The sequence below is a fragment of the Maniola hyperantus genome, chromosome 7 (genome assembly GCF_902806685.2).
Source record: "Maniola hyperantus chromosome 7, iAphHyp1.2, whole genome shotgun sequence".
NCBI lineage: Eukaryota > Metazoa > Arthropoda > Insecta > Lepidoptera > Nymphalidae > Maniola > Maniola hyperantus.
In genome coordinates, this window is record NC_048542.1 from 12,257,929 (window position 1) to 12,278,056 (window position 20,128).

The window sequence follows — 20,128 nt, forward strand, 5'->3', positions numbered from 1 at the left end:
GTACCTACGCAGCTTAAGAACATTTAATGTATCTCAAGGCACTGTCCATTCACTTTAGCGTAACCAGTGGGGCATTGATCGCCAGTGAAAACAGTACTAGGATAAATTACTCCTTTTATGCCATGTGCACTATCTGTTCCATTTGAGTTTATATTATGTTCATCAGGACCAGTGGAAATATTCTGAGTCTGGATTGTGGAATTTTCTAATTTGGATCCTTCAGTCTGAATTTCCCCGTTTTCATTTTCAATCGAAGGTGGTACATTTGCATTTTTTTCATTATTGATTTCAGTTTGAGCTGAGTTTGTTGTAATTTCCTCGTCTGTCTGAAGTTCTTGGCAGTTCATAGTCACCATGGTTAGTGCACACACAATAATAACTAGGCTAAACATAATGTAATTGTCAGTTTTCCTTATTTTACCTAAGCACTTCACAATAACTCTGTCAACTAATTGAAGTAATCTCAAGTGTGGTTATATAAATGCCGATTTTGTCAATAATATGTACTTGTTAGGCAACAGATGGACGCGCAATGAATCCTTGATGATACCTATATTGTTCGTTGAATTATCGGTAATACAGGTTTTTGCAAATAATGTTCCAAGCCCGAAGGTCTGCTGTTAAAATATAATGATCACATAGAGCTTCTCCGATTACTTTTTGTATTATATTTTGATAAGTACCTAGTATAATAAGATTTATCACTCGATATCGATATTGTAATATTTTATGATGCTTCGAAAAGGGTAAATTTTAAGTTTGTATGACAATTTTGCAATTTTGTCTACAATAGCACGTATCACGTACCTATTTTATAGTAAGTACATACTTGGAAGCAAGGCTCTGACGCCATCAATTAGTTCCAGAAGAGAAACTGGAACGGATGTTCAATGTATCTAAAAGTAATTTAATAACTGGTCAAATGAGTGTCAGAGCACGCATAAAGCAGGGTTCCGTAGTTTTTTAGTTCGGTCTATTTCAACTTTTAGCTTCTGGATAAAAATGACTAGGTTCAAGGGACCCATATCGTTCCTACGGAACCCTTAATCATGCAGCCTTTAATTTGAGAAATCGTATAGTCGTAATCGATTTATACGACACGGATTTTGTTAGAAAAAATATTTCTTGGCGCTTTGATTTTTCAGTTTGAGGGCTCTTTGTCTTTATGAATCAACACGGTGTTCTGGACAAATAAGTCCAAAACACCAAATACTCTCATAGAAACCCATCCTTCAATGAAAATATAAACGGTCCTTAAAGGCTTTGACATAAACGATTCTTACAAGTTAGTACAGTACGCGGCAGAAAATATTGTACATCGACCTTTAGAAAGAGATAGCGGTTTTGTAGAGCGTTGTCTCTGTCGTTGAGACCGACAAAACGTCACATGTATGAGTCACAGAGACAACGCTCTACAAAGCCAAAAACTCATCTTAAAGGTCGATGTACAATATTTTCTGTCGCGTAGGTAGGTACTGTAAGTAGATATGGCTGATTTTGGGGAGGGTTAATTCGAGCTGAAGTGGTGTGGGGTGCTTTCAACCTCTTTGCTCAAGTGGCGATGACGTCACAGGTTTGGCTTAAGCGGTTACGAGTCGTGCTCGACGCTTCGCAAGGATGGGGATTTGCGTTATTGGCCAGAAGTAGGGTTGGCACACGGGTACAAAATAAATAAGTAAGTACTTCAAATTTTACCTCCTCGCAGGGGTTTGGAATTTTATAATTTCTAAAGTTCTGGTCTGGTTTGGTGGGAGGCTTCGGCCGTGGCTAGTTACCACCCTACCGGCAAAGCCGTGCCGCCAAGTGAATTTAGTGTTCCGGTACTTTTGTGTGATGTAACCCTTAATTCACGGTTTTCAGATTTTTCCTCTTATGTCTGCTATAAGACTTACCTACCTGCCAAATTTCATGATTCTAAGTCCAGTCCAAAAAGTAGGTACCCTGTAGGTTTCTTGACAGACAAACAGACAACAAAGTGACCCTATAAGGGTTCCGTTTTTCCTTTTGAGGTGCGGAGGGCTGTGCGGGTGTGCAGGTGTACGGGGCTTCCCCACCCCGATTGCCATTTCGACCTGTCTCGTACCGTGCTTGTCGCGCGTCGTGGAATACCGTCTATTTACTTACGTTAGTATATGGGTGCAGCTTCTGCCGTTTAAGTACGTTGACTTGCGATTCGATGCTAAAATAACTGAGATTTTTATTTTAATAATCGTGGCAGCCCTGCGTGTTCTCGTTACGTAGTTACGGAGGCAGCAGATGAGGCGGGCTCAAGTTTAATTGAATCCTAAAGTTTCCCCCAGCGCGCCCCTGATTGGCCCGCGCAAGACATTGTTCGGTTCACCCCGTACTAACGAACTTGATATCGCTTTTTGATGGACCTCTTAATAGTGCCTCGAACACCTACCTTTGTTGTATAAGCTTCTCCATTTTTAGGGTTCCGAACCTCAAAAGGAAAAATGAAACCATTATAGGATCACTTTGTTGTCTGTCTGTCTGTCTGTCAAGAAAGTAGAAACTTAGAGGGTACTTGCCGTTGATCTGAAATCATGAAATTTAGCAGGAAGGTGGGTCTTATAGCATAGCACACGTAAAAGGAAAAATCCGAAAACCGCTAATTTCACGAAAAAAATATTAAAATGTGTGAACAAATAATTAGTATTTTCAACTTTCAAAGTAAGATTAATGGTATCGTATGCAAGAGTTTTACGTGAACATTCTAAAACAGGTTTTTATTTATTTTTATGCTAAATAGTATTTCATTTATCGTGCAAAAGGTCGAAAAAATACGACTGTAGTACGGAACCCTTAGTGCGCGGGTCTGACTCGGACTTGGCCAGTTTTTTAATATTGACATAACTAAGTACTTACGTATAGTAGGTACCTACCTACCTGCAAAGTTATTCGTAGGTATGTCTAAAATGCGAATGACTCATGTATACCTAAGTACATTTTTTTACATTTAGGTATGAAGACTATTATTGACTTATGTACGTTCGCTTCCAACGAAGCGTGAAGGCCGAAAGTCCAATAGTTAGGTTACTAGGTAGGCAACTAGGTAAATAAAATCTGAATTCATAGGTAGGCTTACCGACCTATATGAGACTCCCGCACACCTTATTGGGTAGGTACTTACTTAAGGTCACAATTGTTAGCTAAGAGAGTAGAGTTTCCAAATAACTTTCAAGGTTTACCTAACCTGACCTTCGGGTTAGGTTAAACTTTGAAACAAGTAGGAAAACTCGTCTTACTTACCTACTCGACATCGTTCAACAAGCCAGACAAGACGTGTTAAATAACGTTTATATTTTTAAAAATTCGGAAATTCCGAATTCCATGCAGACATTGTAAAGAGAGTAAACTGTCCAATGAGAGAACAAAGGCAATGGGGAAATTAAACCTGTCATCATCATCATAATCATCATCATCATCATCATGACCCTTCGCCGGCCTTCTATTTATTGAGCACGGGTCTCCAGTCTCCTCTCAGAATGAGAATAATCTGCTATGTGGCCAAGTGGCAGACTTCACAATCTTATGGAGAACTCTCAGGCACACATGTTTTCCCTCGATGTTTTTCTTCACCGTTAAAGTAAGCGCAAACTGATAATTTACTTAAAACACACATAACTCTGAAAATTAGAGGTGTGTGCCCAGGATCAAACCGAATAGAAGTCGGACGTCTTATAACCACTAGGCTGAGTATCATGGCACTTAATAATCTACATAATAATAATAATAAGAATCGAGATAGTTTATGGCTAGGAAAGTTTAGTTGAGTCTTCTCAGTATTCCAAATGGCCCTTATTAATATCGAGGATAATCGCGACAGCTTAGAGAATAATTTCATGGGATAAACTAAACCGTAAGACGCTCCGAGTGCGGCGCGCTGATAAGCCTGTCAACTGCGACGCGCTCCCTGGAGGCTTCCCGGACTATAGTAGTAGGTTTACACCTACCCAAGGCCCCAAGGACGGCCTTAGTCATTGCGAGGCCCTTTGTGGAATTTATACGAATTGAAAGTATCTTTATTCATGATCATCATCATCATCATCATCAGCAAACAGTCGACATCCACGGCTGGACATAGGTCTCTTGTAGGGACTTCCACACACCACGGTCTTGCGCCACCTGAATCCAGCGACTCCATGCAACTCACCTGATGTCGTCTGTCCAACTAGTGCAAGTCTTCCAACGTTGTGCTTTCCAGTGTGAGGTCGCCATTCCAGCACCTTGCTACCCCAACGTCTATCGGTTTTTCGAGCTGTGTTCGAAGTTCGAAAGCTTCAGCACCCGCTAAGCTATGTCGGTTGCTCTGGTTCTCCAACGGATCTCCTCATTCCTGATTTATTCATGATGCTTGACAAGAAATGCAAAAGTTATAAATAAATAAATTTAGTGTTTAAAAATTGTATAATTTAACTAGCCTATGCTCGCTACTTCATTCGCGTGGACTAGATACACAAATTCCAAACCCTTATTACCGGCTTTGGGGTTAGGTATTAAATTTTTAAAAATCTTTTCTTACCGGATGTCTACGTCATATTTATATTTAGCTACAGCTGGATCCGTCCCGTAGCTTGAGCTGTAGATCAGTCAGTCAGGCCGCCAGTCACCTTTTCCTTTTATGAATCCAGGAATTACGTACATGCTTGCAATCTTGCATGCTCAGGTACTCGCGCATTGTGGGTTTTGTAATGTGCGGCGTAAGGCCATAGTTTTACAATCTATCGTAAACTGTGGTAAGGCGGTAAGGTAATTAGTACCTCTTAATTATTTTTATACTTGGGTTGTAGCGCAAGGCCCCTGCAAGAGCGAGGCCCCAGGCGATTCCCTTACATGCCACACCCTTAGTCCGCCACTGAGCACCGATATCTAAGTAGTACCTAAGTTAGTACCTATAAAATATAAACCCTCCCTGTGCCTCCTACCTATATAATACAATATTCCCTTTAATACACTTTAATCGTAGGCTACCCCAGATTATAACTTTGACTGTTGATCTCATCACTTCTTGCAGATGAGCTTGATCTCACGTTTTTTTACCGATAACTCAAAAACCATTTTTTTTAGTTAACGGCTTTTTAAATATCTAGCAGTAGTAGGTAGGTACATACAGTACGCGGCAGAAAATAATGTACATCGGCCTTTAGAATGACATTTTGGCTTTGTGGAGCGTTGTCTCTGTCACTCAAACCTATATGACGTGTTGTCGGTCTCAACGACAGAGACAGTGCTCTCCTTTTAAAGGTATATGTACATTATTTTCTGACGCGTACTATACTTAGGCCAGTGCATATCACTGAGAAACTTTGGCTTAACTTTGACAGTAGATGATAAGACATCTGAGTCGAGAAAACTTGAAAAGTTGATACAGTAGATATACTTATAATAGTTCAAGTCATGAATTGCGAACACACAAAGGTCCTACTTCATTTATTTGAAGAATTAATAATATGTGAAATTAAAATTCCAGTACCTACCATTTTATATTTCGAGACCATTGCTTGTGGTACTAACTGCGGATCTTTATAGGTAACTGCTGACAATTTTATAATCTCTTCATTGCCGGCGTCCAATTGTCTGTTACCAGCAAATAACATTTCAATAATAAGTTAAATTAAAACCGATATTAAACTCGGATGTCATTTTCGGCAAAACTGGATTTCGATGAAAAACCACAAAGCTTATTAAAGCTACAACAAGTATTGATATTTGGTGCATAGCAAGCGAATTTTATTTAACTAAAATGAAAATGTGGATTTATAAGATTCATATTTGTATTTGCGCTGTTGGCTCAAAATTCGTTCAGAAATGAATATCGAATGGGCGGTAAAAATGGAAAACGTTGACAGAGCTGAGAGCCGTGATAGCGCGCTGAAAGCGTGGACTGAATCCACTAGGGTTGTCTAAAGACATAATACTTATACCTACTTAATATTAATATTAAGGAATGTTTTTTGTAAATATTTGTGTTTATCGTGTGTTGGATCAACCAATGCATGAATGCATGTATTTCTATTCTATTCTAATAATTAATTTAATTTTTGACCGGCAAAAATCATTTGGCGATGGGGCAGATATATCTTCTAGAGTGGAGACCATAAGCGCAGTGTAAGGCGACTGCTGGACCGATAACCTGAAGAAGTTGGCGATAAGCGGGTGGATGAGGAAGGCGGAGGACCGTGTTTGTGGCGCGCTCTTGAAAAGACCTATGTCCAGCTGTGGATGCACACAGGCTGATGGGTTGTATTAGATTGAAAAATCATTCATTATTCATTTTAACGACTAGCTTATGCTCGCGACTTCGTCCGCGTGGACTACACAAATTTGAATTAATTTTGAGGTTGAATTTTCAGAAATCCTTGCTTAGCGGATGCCTACGTCATAATAGCTATATGCATGCCAAATTTCAGCCCAATCCGTCCAGTAGTTTTAGGTGTGCGTTGATAGATCAGTCAGTCAGTCACCTTTTTCTTTTATATATTTAGATAACTAAAACGCCCGTCAGACTCACGCCGAGAAGTTTCGGCAAGAATTCTTAGGTGTTCTCGGCGTAACGCAAAACTGTTAGGTTAGGTAAATATCGTAAAACAGCCAAGCCAAACCGAAGTGAAGTGAAGTACTCAATCTAGGTCACTCAAACGCGCTGCCCTGCCAACCATGGATTAAAATGGAAATCAATTATTTTTATTCACTAGAACATTCTGCCTCGCTGCTAAGTAGGTGCTCATAAATAAGTGCTGCCCAGCCAATGAAGTACGTTACATCACCGCTTTCGGTGGTATTGCTTGAAGATTTTTTTCTATTTAGGTCTCCATCCCAATCATCCATAAAGGAGCTTCACTTCACTGAAGCTGATTGGCAGCCCTGACGGCAGGTTATATCTGACGCGACGGTTGAGTGGAAAAATTAAAAAAGCCGTATTGGCCCCGCGCGTTCAATTAACAGAGGGATTGTGCTTGCGGCCGCCCGCCCCGCTGTCAGCGCCAACTCGGCAGTCGGCGCGTTCGTTTCACACCTGAATAAACCCTTTTATTTATTGTCGACTTCACTGATTTGATACAGCCTTAAAAATGTGTGGAGTAAAAATAGAGTCAGTTCACAGTACCTACCTAACTAGGTACTGATTTGATTAGAGGCTGAAAGCTAAAAGTTTATCTGCGAATGCGAATTAGAAATCACGTAATGCATTGCCAGACACGTTTAAAGTTGATTAAATTATAAACGTTTAAGGGTGTCTGTTGCGGGTTCCCACGATATAGAGCTGCATAACTGTAAGCTGCAGCATCATGATTAAGGAGTTGTTTCCAGAAATTCTCGAAATAATCGGTATTTATACCGATTATTTCGAGAATTCTGGATTTGCAGTTTTTTTAAAATCAACAGTAGAAGTTTTCGTGATGGTTACAATTATGAAGCCCTATATCGTGGGAACCCGCAACAGACACCCTTAAACATTAATAATTTAATCAACTTTAAACGTGTCTGGCAGGGGGATGCCAATACATCGATGCTGCCACCATATTAAGTGGTGGTGGCAATGCATGACGTTCGCAGATAAACTTTTAGCTTTCAGCCTCTAATCAGATCAGTAGGTAGGTAGATACTGTGAACTGAATCTATTAATTTTCCTATTTTTACTATCAAATCAGTGAAGTATACGTGGTATAAATAATACACGTAGATAGAGTAATAAAGGTAGATTGAAGTAGGTACTGTGTAACCGCGAATGAGATAGCGATAGCACGACGTAACGATGAATAACACGAAAATTATTATTACCATTGTTTAGTAGTCAATATTTGTATTAACCGATCAACAATATTTGTATTAAACGCTTTTTATGTGAAAACAAGTAAATAACTAATGAGAAATACAATTACACCACGAATTCTCAAAGTTTGTTTTGCAACTAAAGTTGCATTCCTTGTATGTAACAATTAGCTAACATCTAAATATGCATGCAATCATACACTCCCATTTACACACACACACACATGCACACACGCTCACACATACTTATAAGCACACACTCACACACGCATACACACACACATACAATCATACACACACTGTTGTAATTTTATTTTATTATTGTATATACCTACATTTATTCTAACTCTATTCTGTTAAAATAGTTTAATTATAATTTTAAGTAATCTCTTTTGGCCTTCTGTTATACCTAGATTTAAATTTAAATAATAATTATGTATTTACGCTGTTGATTACTTTCAAATAAACAAAATAAAATAAAATAAAATGTATTCTTGAAAAAAACCAGTTACATGATAAGGGACAAAAAATAGGTTAGCTGCGTCTCTGCTTATCACAGTAGTAACTTTATCTGTGCTCTGTGAGAAGGCAAACGTTCCTGTATCTACCTTTATTACTCTATCTACGAGTGATCTACGATAATACATTACTATACTCTTTGGTGGTTACATACTCTTTGGCTCAGTCTTAGAGTAAGTCTTTCTTTTAACTCAGTCTTTTATCTCTATGGGCTCAGTGCATATGGCTCAGTGCTGCCACCACAGACCAATAACATGTAGGATCTACACTTGTGTTTGTTTTGATTTGTTGATATTTTGTATTTTACCAACTTTACGCATTTTATTAAAATGTTATACTTAGTAAAATGTGGATAAATAAGAAGCACTAGATTCTAGAAGTAAAAGGCATAAAAACCTATGGTCAATACTTATTCACTATTTTTTATAAGTTTACGTGCTTAGACTTGCAATAGTGTTTTTTGCATATTATTAACATTTGTGAAGTTTATTTTACTATTTTTATTATTATTGAAAGTCGGGTATATTAAAACAAAACCGAAATTTTTAAAATGAGCAATAAATCACCAAAAAAGGATTCCAAACAGAAAACCAAACAAGACGAGAAAATTGTTAAAAGTTCATCAATATTTACCGTTTCGGTAAGTAGCAAGAATACAATACACAAACACCTTATAAAGTGGTGATCAAAATGGAATCTATAAATATATACATACATATACAGTAAATTAAAAATATGTGATGAAGATTTTGGCGATTAAAAAATGTTATTCAGCTCCACTATATAAAATAGGTAACTTCCTTTTGTTTCAGTTTGGAAAATTTTTTTTTTTTCTGCTCTACTAGCAGGCCTGTCTTCCTATTATGTGTACAAGCTACTTACAACTCCGCCAGATATGCCTAAACTGGATATTGATGAATACTGGGGACCTTACCCTATGGATCCAAAGCCAGACTTGTCCATACAACCATATGAAATAGAATTTAGTGAAATAGTGAGTAGTACAGTTCACATAGCTAACTACTGTTATTATACTTTTTAGTCTCTTTAAATATGTAACGTGGTAGGTATTTTAAAAAGTTTTCTTACTTAAATAATTGTCTATAACAGCTTCTAAATTGTCAAAATGTAGAAATTTGATAGCATGAGTAACAACTGCATCCAGTAATATTTAATTTATATTGAAACGTCCAAATGAGAATGCCGATATTAGGCCCAAAAGTGTCCCGCATAATTTTTATTGTAAAAGAATGATATCATTTTTGTTGAAAATTTTTATGTTTTTAATACTTATGTATAATACATAATATATTTAATACCATTTATCAAGTGACAAAACCTTACTGTACACTGTACAGAGTGTTTGTACAATTTGAAAATCGATCCTATGGAAATAATAATAAAAATAATTTGTAACATTAAAATTCCTCTCATTTTTTAAATTCAAATTTTTGCCAATTAATTGCTATATTATATTATACTGTTGATTCTATATAATATGGTTTCGTGTGTGGACACCTAAGGGCCTAATTTACTATGGCCACCTGGCATTCCCCTTTTGACTTGAGCATGATGTTGGCTAAACAACAGACAATATTGTTATTTTTATCCTTTACATTATATATATTACATTTTCATATACAAGTTTCAAATCTCTGAAATGTAAATTGTTTGCAGATGATAAATGATCTGAAAGAGAGACTCTTACACCGAAGGCCCTTCCCCCCACCCCTAGAAGAAGTCGGTTTCACTTATGGGTTCAATTCCCACTTCCTAACAAGAGTGCTAGATTATTGGCAGAATAAATACAACTTTAAAGAAAGGGAACAGTTTTTTAATAAGTTTGATCATTTTGTAACTAATGTTCAAGGACTGGACATACACTATATGCATGTGAAACCACAAGTTACTCCTGATGTTGAGGTATTTATATTGTATAAGCTTGAGTCAAGTCAGAAGTCAGAACCACTGACTTAAGGAAAAATAAATGCAACTGGTTTTGAGATGCCAATTCTGTAAAGGCCATAAACTTTAATCGTTTTAAATGCATGGCATCATAATAATAAAACTTATCATGACAAGTTGAATGAAAAAAAACTTTACAAAAATATTACTTAAAAGACTATCTTGTATCCCAGGTGATCCCACTTCTGATGTTACATGGCTGGCCGGGATCTGTCCGGGAGTTCTACGAAGTTATACCAAAGCTCACAACGCCGCAGCCGGGCTACAATTTCGTATTCGAGATTATAGCCCCTAGTCTGCCTGGATTTGGATTTTCTCAGGTAAGTGAGAAAGCCATACATGCCCCATATTTTACGAGTTTTGGCATTAAGATGTGCCTTCTTTTTGGGTATGAAATTATTTCCACCTTTGTATAGTACGCGACAGGTAATCGGGGTATGAGGCGGAGGGGACGCCCCGCACACCCGTTTGTCACTCGCGTTATCATGCACTGGGTTAGCGCAGAGACTGCGGGTGTTCGGGATGTCCCCACCCCGATTGCCACCTCGACCCGCCGCGTGCTATAAGTATTACTATACTATATGAATATAAATTTTTATGCACTGCATGAAATTCCATACTACAAAGTTTGAATACTTTAGCAATAATTACATAAACTTTTCCTTATAATATAGTTAAATTGTTTAATAATTCTATTATTATATAATTTTATAAGCATGTCAAATTCTGTTGTATTATTAAAACAGATGTACAAAACAAGCTTACATGCTTACTTGCTTATAAAACAAATTTACAACATAGCGTGCATGTCGTAAACAATAGATAATATTAATTGTAGCCAGGGCTCCATCTACCTTTTTATTATAATCTGTTGTGTCAAGTTGAATTCCTATTCTAGGCACCAGTCCGTCCTGGTTTCGGTCCAACAGAAATGGCGATAGTGATGTCGAATCTCATGAAGCGAATTGGACATGACAAGTATTATGTCCATGGGGGAGACCTTGGTCACATGCTGGGATGTATTTTAGCTACGTTTTTCCCACAAAATGTATTGGGTTTTCACACTAACACACCTTTATTGATGTTTCATCCTTTGGAGAATATTTTCACTTTGTTGGGTAAGTACTAAGTTGGAAAGTTGAGTGCATACCCTTACAACTTACAAGCGAGAGGTTCTACAGTACGCGGCAGAGAATATTGTATTCGACCTTTAGAAAGAGATAGCGGTTTCGGAGAGACCGACAAAACGTCACATAGGTGTAAATGACAGAGGCAACGCTCTACAAAGCCGAAAACTCATTCTAAAGGTTGATGAACAAAATTTCTTGCCTGCTTGGTTGGAAAGGGCAAACACATAACTGTGTTGTGGTGCGATAGAAGGCGATAAGGGTCATCTAATATAACAAAGAAGTAAAAAAGAGATAAGAGGAGCGCCAAAGTTTCATACAAGTTACTTTGTATAATATAAGGGGCTTTTACTGATATATTATAGTGTTTTTTTGTTTTTTTTAACTGAAAGAGTATGGGGAAGTCCGAAACCATAGGAGATACAGGGAAACTGTCCTAGGAACCTTTAGGCCCTTTTTTGTGAAAACAATTTTTTGTAAGATAATATTGTAACTTTGTTAAAAGAGTAAGTGCCGAGTTTCTTGCCAGCTCTTCTTAGTAGAATCTACTTTCCAAATCAATGGTGAAGTGCCAGACCTAGCATCAGAGACACTGGTTTGTCCTACACGAAAAAAGAATACTGATTTTTTTTTATTAATTTTTTTAGGAACATTATGGCCGAGCCTGATAGTTGAGCCACAATTGCAAAGCCGCATGTATCCACTCCGCGAACACTTGATGAGACTGGCAGAGGAGTCCGGATACCTCCACATTCAAGCCACCAAACCTGACACCATTGGTAATGGATCGGAAATGTCCAATATAAAAACAAACTTTACCATAAAGAAGTTTCTAAAATCAATATAAATCCTAAGAGCTTTAGCACACACTATACATAGTTTTAGGATCAGCTATCAGAGATTTTGCGACTACATCGATGATGCTGCATCGCGTTTTGGCAACTTTCTGTGTTCGATCGCTGTATTGAAATCGCGCGTTTTAGCGTTCAGACGCGGCATCGATCTCCAAAAAATCGACTTGATCACTGCAACTGAGACTGTATGTGTGCGGAGCATTCAAAGGCCGCATCGAGCTTCCGAAAAAGGAACTAAATTGCCGATTCCTGCTGATGCTAAAAGCAACGTATCTGCCACCTTTAAATGTTTTTGTACAGTATTGCAATAAAGCAAGCCTAACATCGATTTTGCGCTTGACCGCCATCTCGCGGCTCACCTAATGTAATGGTCACTTATCTCATTTGTAAGACTATAATTGGAATTGTATAATAACTTGGCACCTAGGATTTGAATAATGTATTTTTTCTGTAATCCTGTTGGTGGGTCAATAAAATAAAATAAGTCGGGAACACACTGACTTGAAAAAAATATGGCTAAAATTAATGTTATTCTTTTCCCTAGAAAGGATCTCTTAGATCTTTTCAAAATGTTTTTGGGGATTTCAAAAAAGATTAGGTACAAAGAAGACCAAGCGAAAACCTAGTTAAAAGAAATATTTTATGTATTAACAATGCCTTTTTATCCACAGGAATAGCATTAACGGACTCCCCGGCCGGCCTTGCAGCATATATCCTGGAGAAGTTCTCCACGTGGACAAACGATGCGTACAAGCGCACCGGCGACGGCAACCTGCTGGCCAAGTTCAGCTTGATGCACTTATTGGACAACGTGTTGGTATATTGGTCCACCAACTCCATCACCACGTCCATGAGGATACACGCCGAGACTGTGAACAAGCGGTTCTTTGCCATGAGGCTTGATGAGTGAGTATTGGACACTTGGCCCAACTTACAGCTGTTTTTTTTTGCGTAATAGGATTAATAATTATCTTTAAAAAAGCAATGACGAGGTCTAGGTTGGAGTGCACTTGCCTAGAAGATGCCTATACTCTTCTTTGAAGGTATTTAGGTTATTATTCATTGCAGGGAAACATGCACATTCCACACCTTAGCAGTTCGTATCAGAAACGTCATTACGTGTATTGTGTGGTTGGAAGTTTTACCTTTGGAAGTTTGGACTTTGCTGAAGATATTGCTAATATTGTTCTCTTTGAGAGCATGGTAATTATTAAATGTTCTTTCTATTTCAGAATCCCAACAGAAGTACCGACCTGGGGTATCAAATTCAAGCATGATCTAGTTTTTCATCCTGACTCTATGTTAAAGTTGAAGTTCAAGAACTACCTCCACAGCACTATAGTGGAGGACGGCGGACATTTTGCGGCGATGGAGAACCCGGACATCCTGGCTGCTGATGTGTTCGACGCTGTCAATACGTTCCTACAGTTTCACAACCACACCAAGTAAGTATGGCTATGGAACTAGAGTCCAAAAGTCCTGAAACAATGGTACAGATTCTGAGCGCAACTACATTTTATAGTATTCGCATCTTTTTCTTACCAGTGTCGTAAGAAAACAACCGACAAACAATTCAGTCTTTAAATTTAAAATTACTTTACTGTCGTTTTTATATTAAAGAGAAGCAATATTAAAGAGAAAAAGAATCAGATATTTTTAATTTAATTTAGAGAAAAACATCAGAATCGCTGCCAACGTTACCATGCAAAGAATTTTAAAATTCGAGAACTACCTCCACACCACTATCATGGCCCAAATCTATGGTTAGGCTGTGTTAGATACTGTGTTATTTGAACAATATTTCAAGTAATAATAGATAACTAGTGAACTGTTTAGATTGGTTTCCTTTAAGTACACCAAATAATCCAACATAAAATAAGACAACATCCTACTGCACACCATCCCACTATACAACTACAGTAATAATATCGACAAAAACACAGACATGTCTCTCGGTCTCCTTTAAAAACTAACTTTTTTAGATTTAAATAATATTATGTTAAACAATTATATAAGGCAACCTATATAATTTTTTCCAGGAATCCAGGATGTCAAATGAATAAAATTCAAGCAGACCCTAATGCAGCACAAACAATTTACGAATTTTCTGTAAAAGATATCTACGGGAGGGAGGTTAAGCTTGAGAAATACAAGGGATATGTGCTCTTGATAGTCAACGTCGCCTCACAGTGCGGCCTCACAGACACAAATTACAACCAACTAAACGAATTGTATGAGAAATACGCCAAAAGCAGGGACCTTCGTATATTAGCCTTCCCTTGCAACCAATTCGGTGGCCAAGAACCAGGCACTGAAAAGGAAATAATCAAATATACTAAAGAGAGAAACATAAAATTCGATATTTTTGAAAAAATTGAAGTAAACGGAGAAAATACACATCCGTTGTGGAAATTTTTGAAACGCACCCAAAGCGGCACTTTTGGTGATTTCATTAAATGGAACTTTTCCAAGTTTATCGTTGATAAAAATGGCGTGCCCGTTGAGAGATTTGGACCTAACGTTAATCCAATCGATTTGGAACCACATTTAGCTAAATACTGGTAGTTAGTGAAGTAGGTGCCAACTAAGTTCAATTAATAATGTTTTACTTTTTGTTGATTCTCGATGCATTTATCCTTTATTCCATTGTAATTATATATTAAGAGAAATGTTGTTTTGTTAATAGGTGCATTCCTAATATACAATTTATTGCAAGTTTAGGTAAAACATTTTTAATAAAAAATAAAAGTTTTAATTTCATTGTTTTATTTATAAAGTAGTTGTATGTTTACATTACTAATTATTACCATATTTACATAATGTATTTATTCCCCGCGGGGTCTGGGGTTCGATATCGGGCAAATAAATAGGTATCACTTGCTTTAACGGTGAAGGAAACTTCGTGAGGAAACCTGAGAGTTTCTATGTTCTCAGAGGTGTGTACAATACGCGGCCGAAAGTAATGTACATCGACCTTTAGAAGAAGGGATAGCAAATTTGTAGAGCACTGTCTCTGTCGTTGAGACCGACAAAACGTCATATAGGTATGAGTGACAGAGACAACGCTCTACAAAGCCGAAATCAAAGGCCGTACATTACTTACGGCCGAGTACTGTACTACTCTGCCAATCCGCACTTGGCCAGCGTGTCCAAGCCCTAACATCCTGAGAGGAGACCCGTGCTCAGTAGTGAGCCGGCGATAGGTTGATGATGATGATTTTCTACTATTAGTAAGCGTTGACTGTAGGAACTTCAAAAATAAATATTAAAATAAAGGAACTTTATTAACCAAGAAAGGTGTCAAATACAAATTATAATAATTATTTCTATTTTCTACACAGTCTGTCTTCCAAGGCTAAGGCGGGAGAGGTCTTTCTGTATGGCATTCTTAGAGCTAGTCTCACTCCACTGAAGCTCTGGCATCGCTCCAATCAGCTGTACAAAGTATATGAGTTAGAATATAATCACAGAAATAATAGTTCAAGCTATTGGCAGTTGGCACATCTCGCAACGCATTGTTGCCTGTCTATCTAGGGTGTGCATCAGGATGGCGGGTGTATATGTACAAACGGCCATGCTTTGTGCGTGAGACCAATGTACGAACAATGTACCGAATGTACGTAAAATTTGAAGCAATGTACTATTTTAAAACCACAGTTATTTTGAAAAGTAAGTGAGCCGGCAGCTTGATATCAAAATGGCGGGTGCATTCTAAATCTGAGCAAATGAAGGCTTTCTCACTGTGAAATGACTATCGTAACAATGTACGGGGAAGGTACCTACTTAAACATATTAAAAATAGAACCAGATGCAGACTGCAGTAAACGGTTAAAGAGCAATTTAAAAACTCTTCATATTCAAGCGCCTGTCTGAATTTGTTAGCAATTACCAAGATATTTATTAAGATAAAAAAAAATTACAATACAAACCGTGAAAATCGCTTGGTTATTTTCCTCATTGTAGCTTGGTAAACAAAAGTAGGTATTAATGTTCATTGTTCATATTAATTTCACGACTGTCTATATCATCAATCATCATCATTATCAACCGATAAACGTCCACTGCTGGACATTTCTACGCGCCACGGTCTTAAGCGCGCCGCCTGAATCTAGTGGGGCATCCTGCGACTCGTTTCGTCTGTCCATCTAATGGCGGGGTCATCCTTAAGGGGAAATGTATGGAAAAATCAGGGTCGCCCGAGCGCATATTTGTTGCACGATTTTTATATTTAAAATTCTATGTGCTGTTACCATAAAATAATACCGTAATCCCTTAGTGTATTAAACGTTGAACGTAAATACGAAATTTTATAGAAATTGGTTTTATATCAATCGAATAAATGGTTTTTCTCCTAATGGTCGTGTAAAAAATGCGTATTTTGGGGAAACTTCGCGATTTTTTTGTATCGAGCCAAATTGTGCCAATCGTGTTTTTTCTCTCGTAATTCACTACAGAATATCTTTAACGTTTATAATATTAAAAAATAAATACATAAACAAATTTGTTGTTTTTGAGGCCAGAACTTGATTCTTTGAACATCCGAAATGTGTCTTGGGATGCATATTGCCTTAAGTATAATACTTAATTTTGGACACTAGTGCTATTTGGCTAAATAATATAAACTCTAAACCAATGGTATCTAATGGTATTGTAGTAAATAATGACACATTACTATGAAATTTCTTTTTATTAAACTTTGAATACTTATTTTACGATTCATACTCATAATTATTATTGTTATAAACTCCCACACCGAAATAATATATAAAATAAATCGTATTACAATGATAGATGTGTTTTTTTAAGATTCAGTGCAGAGGTAAAAATTCGTATGGAAGTCAGCAATAATAACCTCCCTTTTTAAGACAGTTAAAAATGGTTGCAAGTTAACAACAAAATACCTAATGAGCTACAAACAAATTAATTATTTTACATAGAGCTCTACAAATAATATAGGTATCTCAAAATACATATTAAGAACAAGCAATATATAATAATGCAGTCTATCAATCTAATATAAATCAATTTATTTTAGATATTACTCTTATATCATACTTCATACATATTTTAAGTTCATTGGCTTTACTACATTGCATAGATTGGTTTTAATTTGCTGATAATTGGAATTTCTCACAAAGTTAATGGTAAAGATTAGTGGTGTACAGGTATAGTTCGCGACAGGTCGAGATGGCAATCGGGTCAGGGACGCCCCTCACACCTCTTCAACCCCCGCACTAACCCGGTGCAGGATGGCGCGGGCGCTGTGCGGAGCGTCGCCCTTTTGCCTGGTTGCCATGTCGACCTGTCGCGAACTATAGGTATAGTGTGTATAGATAAACGAGCTAATAAAATCATAAACCAAACTACGCATCAGCCACTCTACACAACATTTACTCAAGGTATATCTTTAATAACCTCAGCAAGCTGTTCGCGCGTGAACATGTGGAACAGAGAATCTGGCGTCATGGTCACCACTTCCACATTGTTCTCTGAGAGTTTCTCCTCCATCACTTGCTTGAGGATGGTGAGCGCTGACTTTATGGCCTCCTTGAGCGTCATCGATTTGTGGTATACCTCCTGCATACAAATACAATGTTATTATGGTTCCATACGACCCTTATAGGATCACTCTCGTGTCAGTCCTGTCAAGACAAGGGGAACCAAAACCTATAGGGTACTTCCTGTTGACCTAGAATCATGAAATTTGGCAGGTAGCGATGTCTTATAGCACAAGTAAAGGAAAAAATCCGAAAACCGTGAATTTGTGGGTACAAATTTTTTTTTTATAAGCAAGCTGTTTTAAATTAAATGCACTATAATATGCTGTACCTTCAAACTTTGTTGAGCACCTTCACTGCCAGATCCAATAGCTTTAGCATCGTACTGCACAAAAGTGCCACTGGGGTCCATGTGGAATAGTTGTGGGCCTTTCTCATCAATACCTTTAACAATATAGAAAATAATAAAATGCAGGGTTTTTACAGCAGTGCAATAGACAAGGCAGCTATTTAAATGATGCCTAGTGTTTATAGATGTACGGCCAATTCACACTAGGCCAGTGTGGTGGACTATAATAGCCTAAACCCTTCTAATTCTAAGAGACCCATGCTCAGTTACTGTAGTCCACCACACTGGCCTAGTGTGAATTGCCAAGTGATGGGTTGATTATATGATCATGATGATTTCATGGTTTAAGTAAGTAGGATAATTTCTTAGAGCTAAGGAAGGAAAACACATGATTGCTGGTAAATTGCAAACTGCAAAATCATAACTTAAAACCTATAGTAAGAAGTTAAAATACAAAGAGAATTTTCGCAATAGACAAACCCGCAAACATGACAGCAACTCCAAAAGGCCTGGACATGGCAGTGCCGCTGTCATCATCACTGTCTCCAAACTGTATAGCCAGGTTGGACACAGCCTGTGCACATGACTCCACACTCATGCGCTCATTGTACACAAACCAGTGGTTCTGGCACTCTACACGAGCTCTCTCTATTAATGTTCTGAAACAAACAAAAAGGAACTATGCAGACCTCTTTTCAAAATCATTTAGACAAAACAGCATGTTTGCTGCTATAAACACATACTTATTTCATATTATCTGACATGGATAATAATAATTGCTAACCTCTACACAACTTGCCTGAGACTATTGATATGAGAATCACTTGAATCAATCAATTTAAGGACTCAGGTCTTTTGAGTACCAAATAGTGGTGCTAATTAAGTTGACTACAGAAAGAAATGATAAAATATGTTACAAATAAAATAGCATGGATCTCATTCATGAGACAATACTCTACCTCGAATCTGCCATCAGGCCGGAAACAGCGCACGCGATATGTCGGTCCACTTCAACAATTTTTTCTATAGTAGTTGTCTCCATCAAGGGCGAGGTGATCCTCTTTTCAACCGCCAAAACAACCCCTTCCGAGGTTGAGATGCCAATCGCAGTGGAACCCAGTTTAATAGCCTCAATCGCGTATTCCACCTGGAATAGCCTTCCCTCAGGGCTGAATGTGTTGACGCCGCGGTCATACTCGGATCGGGTGAGGAACATCTAAAAAAAAAGCAGAAATACAGCAAGTTTTCGTGCCGGACCCGGTCAAGCAGGTTAGCTTCAATATGTTATTGGAATCTTTGAATGCACAAAAAATAATAATACTTTTTGGAATCAATAAATATAGCACACCTTGAATTATGATTTAAATGCTTAGATTACTATAATATTCCAACACACCAACTTTAAGTCCTACAAAATGCAAAATGCAAAATTGCTTTCGTGAGTAATCAAAATTTTGTCATTTTTTAACATAACGCATGATTTACGGCTCTGGGTCCTAGCCTTTTTGACTACTTGTGCTTTTAAGCCTGCATTTTGACCATAGATTATCTACTATATCACCGATTTTGACATTGAAAAGCAACAAAAACAAAGAGTAGGTATATGGCACAATCATCGACATAGGAGGTACCGTAAAACGGGGTGAATAGGAAGCGGGTTGTGAATAGGGACAAAACTGGGAATGAGATTTGAACGTAAAAATAATACCCAAAACAGCTTAGAATTTTGGTAGCATTGTTTTTCCCTATAGTAGAATATTTGATCTTTTATTTGGCATCACTGAACCAGAGACAAATTGACATTAAAATAACGAAAGCATCATTGCAAAAACGTTGTTCAAAACACGCTAAGCCGTAGGTCTCAAAACTTTGTTTACTTTGACGCAGTACGAGAATAAAACAGTAGAAAAACTATTAGAAATCATTAAACATTTATCTAAGAGGCGTCACAAAAGCAGATTTGTCTAAATGTTACATATTTTTCTGTAAAAAAGAAAAAATTGGAAACCAAGTGGTTTTGGCTTTGCCATGGGGATTATAGGT

At 37.5% G+C, this 20,128-nt stretch overlaps 2 protein-coding genes across 4 annotated transcripts; one reads left to right on the forward strand and one right to left on the reverse strand.

Moving 5' to 3' along the window:
- The first annotated feature begins 8,529 nt into the window (after positions 1 to 8,529).
- On the forward strand, positions 8,530 to 14,987 carry LOC117983380 (juvenile hormone epoxide hydrolase-like). 2 transcript variants are annotated; one of them, XM_034969902.2, is made up of 9 exons: positions 8,530 to 8,932; positions 9,105 to 9,286; positions 9,970 to 10,215; positions 10,431 to 10,577; positions 11,156 to 11,375; positions 12,032 to 12,163; positions 12,910 to 13,144; positions 13,471 to 13,683; positions 14,278 to 14,987. In XM_034969902.2, exons 2-9 carry the CDS (start codon positions 9,188 to 9,190, stop codon positions 14,801 to 14,803), a joined length of 1,818 nt encoding a protein of 605 aa, XP_034825793.1. In that variant the 5' UTR covers positions 8,530 to 8,932; positions 9,105 to 9,187; the 3' UTR covers positions 14,804 to 14,987. The 2 variants fall into 2 exon arrangements, with proteins under 2 accessions (XP_034825793.1, XP_069355565.1); XM_069499464.1 differs by lacking the exon at positions 9,970 to 10,215.
- A 1,919-nt stretch (positions 14,988 to 16,906) lies between these two features.
- On the reverse strand, positions 16,907 to 19,592 carry Prosalpha5 (proteasome alpha5 subunit). Of its 2 annotated transcripts, XR_011236903.1 has the most exons (6): positions 19,434 to 19,592; positions 19,045 to 19,301; positions 18,566 to 18,744; positions 18,068 to 18,180; positions 17,557 to 17,815; positions 16,907 to 17,403 (listed from the first exon to the last, which is right to left on the reverse strand). XR_011236903.1 is itself a non-coding variant. In XM_034969912.2 (5 exons), the coding sequence occupies exons 2-5, from the start codon at positions 19,299 to 19,301 to the stop codon at positions 17,633 to 17,635; spliced, it is 732 nt and encodes a 243-aa protein (XP_034825803.1). In that variant the 5' UTR covers positions 19,434 to 19,592; the 3' UTR covers positions 16,907 to 17,632. The 2 variants fall into 2 exon arrangements, 1 of the variants encoding a protein (XP_034825803.1); XM_034969912.2 differs by having other exon boundaries at positions 16,907 to 17,815.
- Between the last annotated feature and the right edge of the window lie 536 nt (positions 19,593 to 20,128).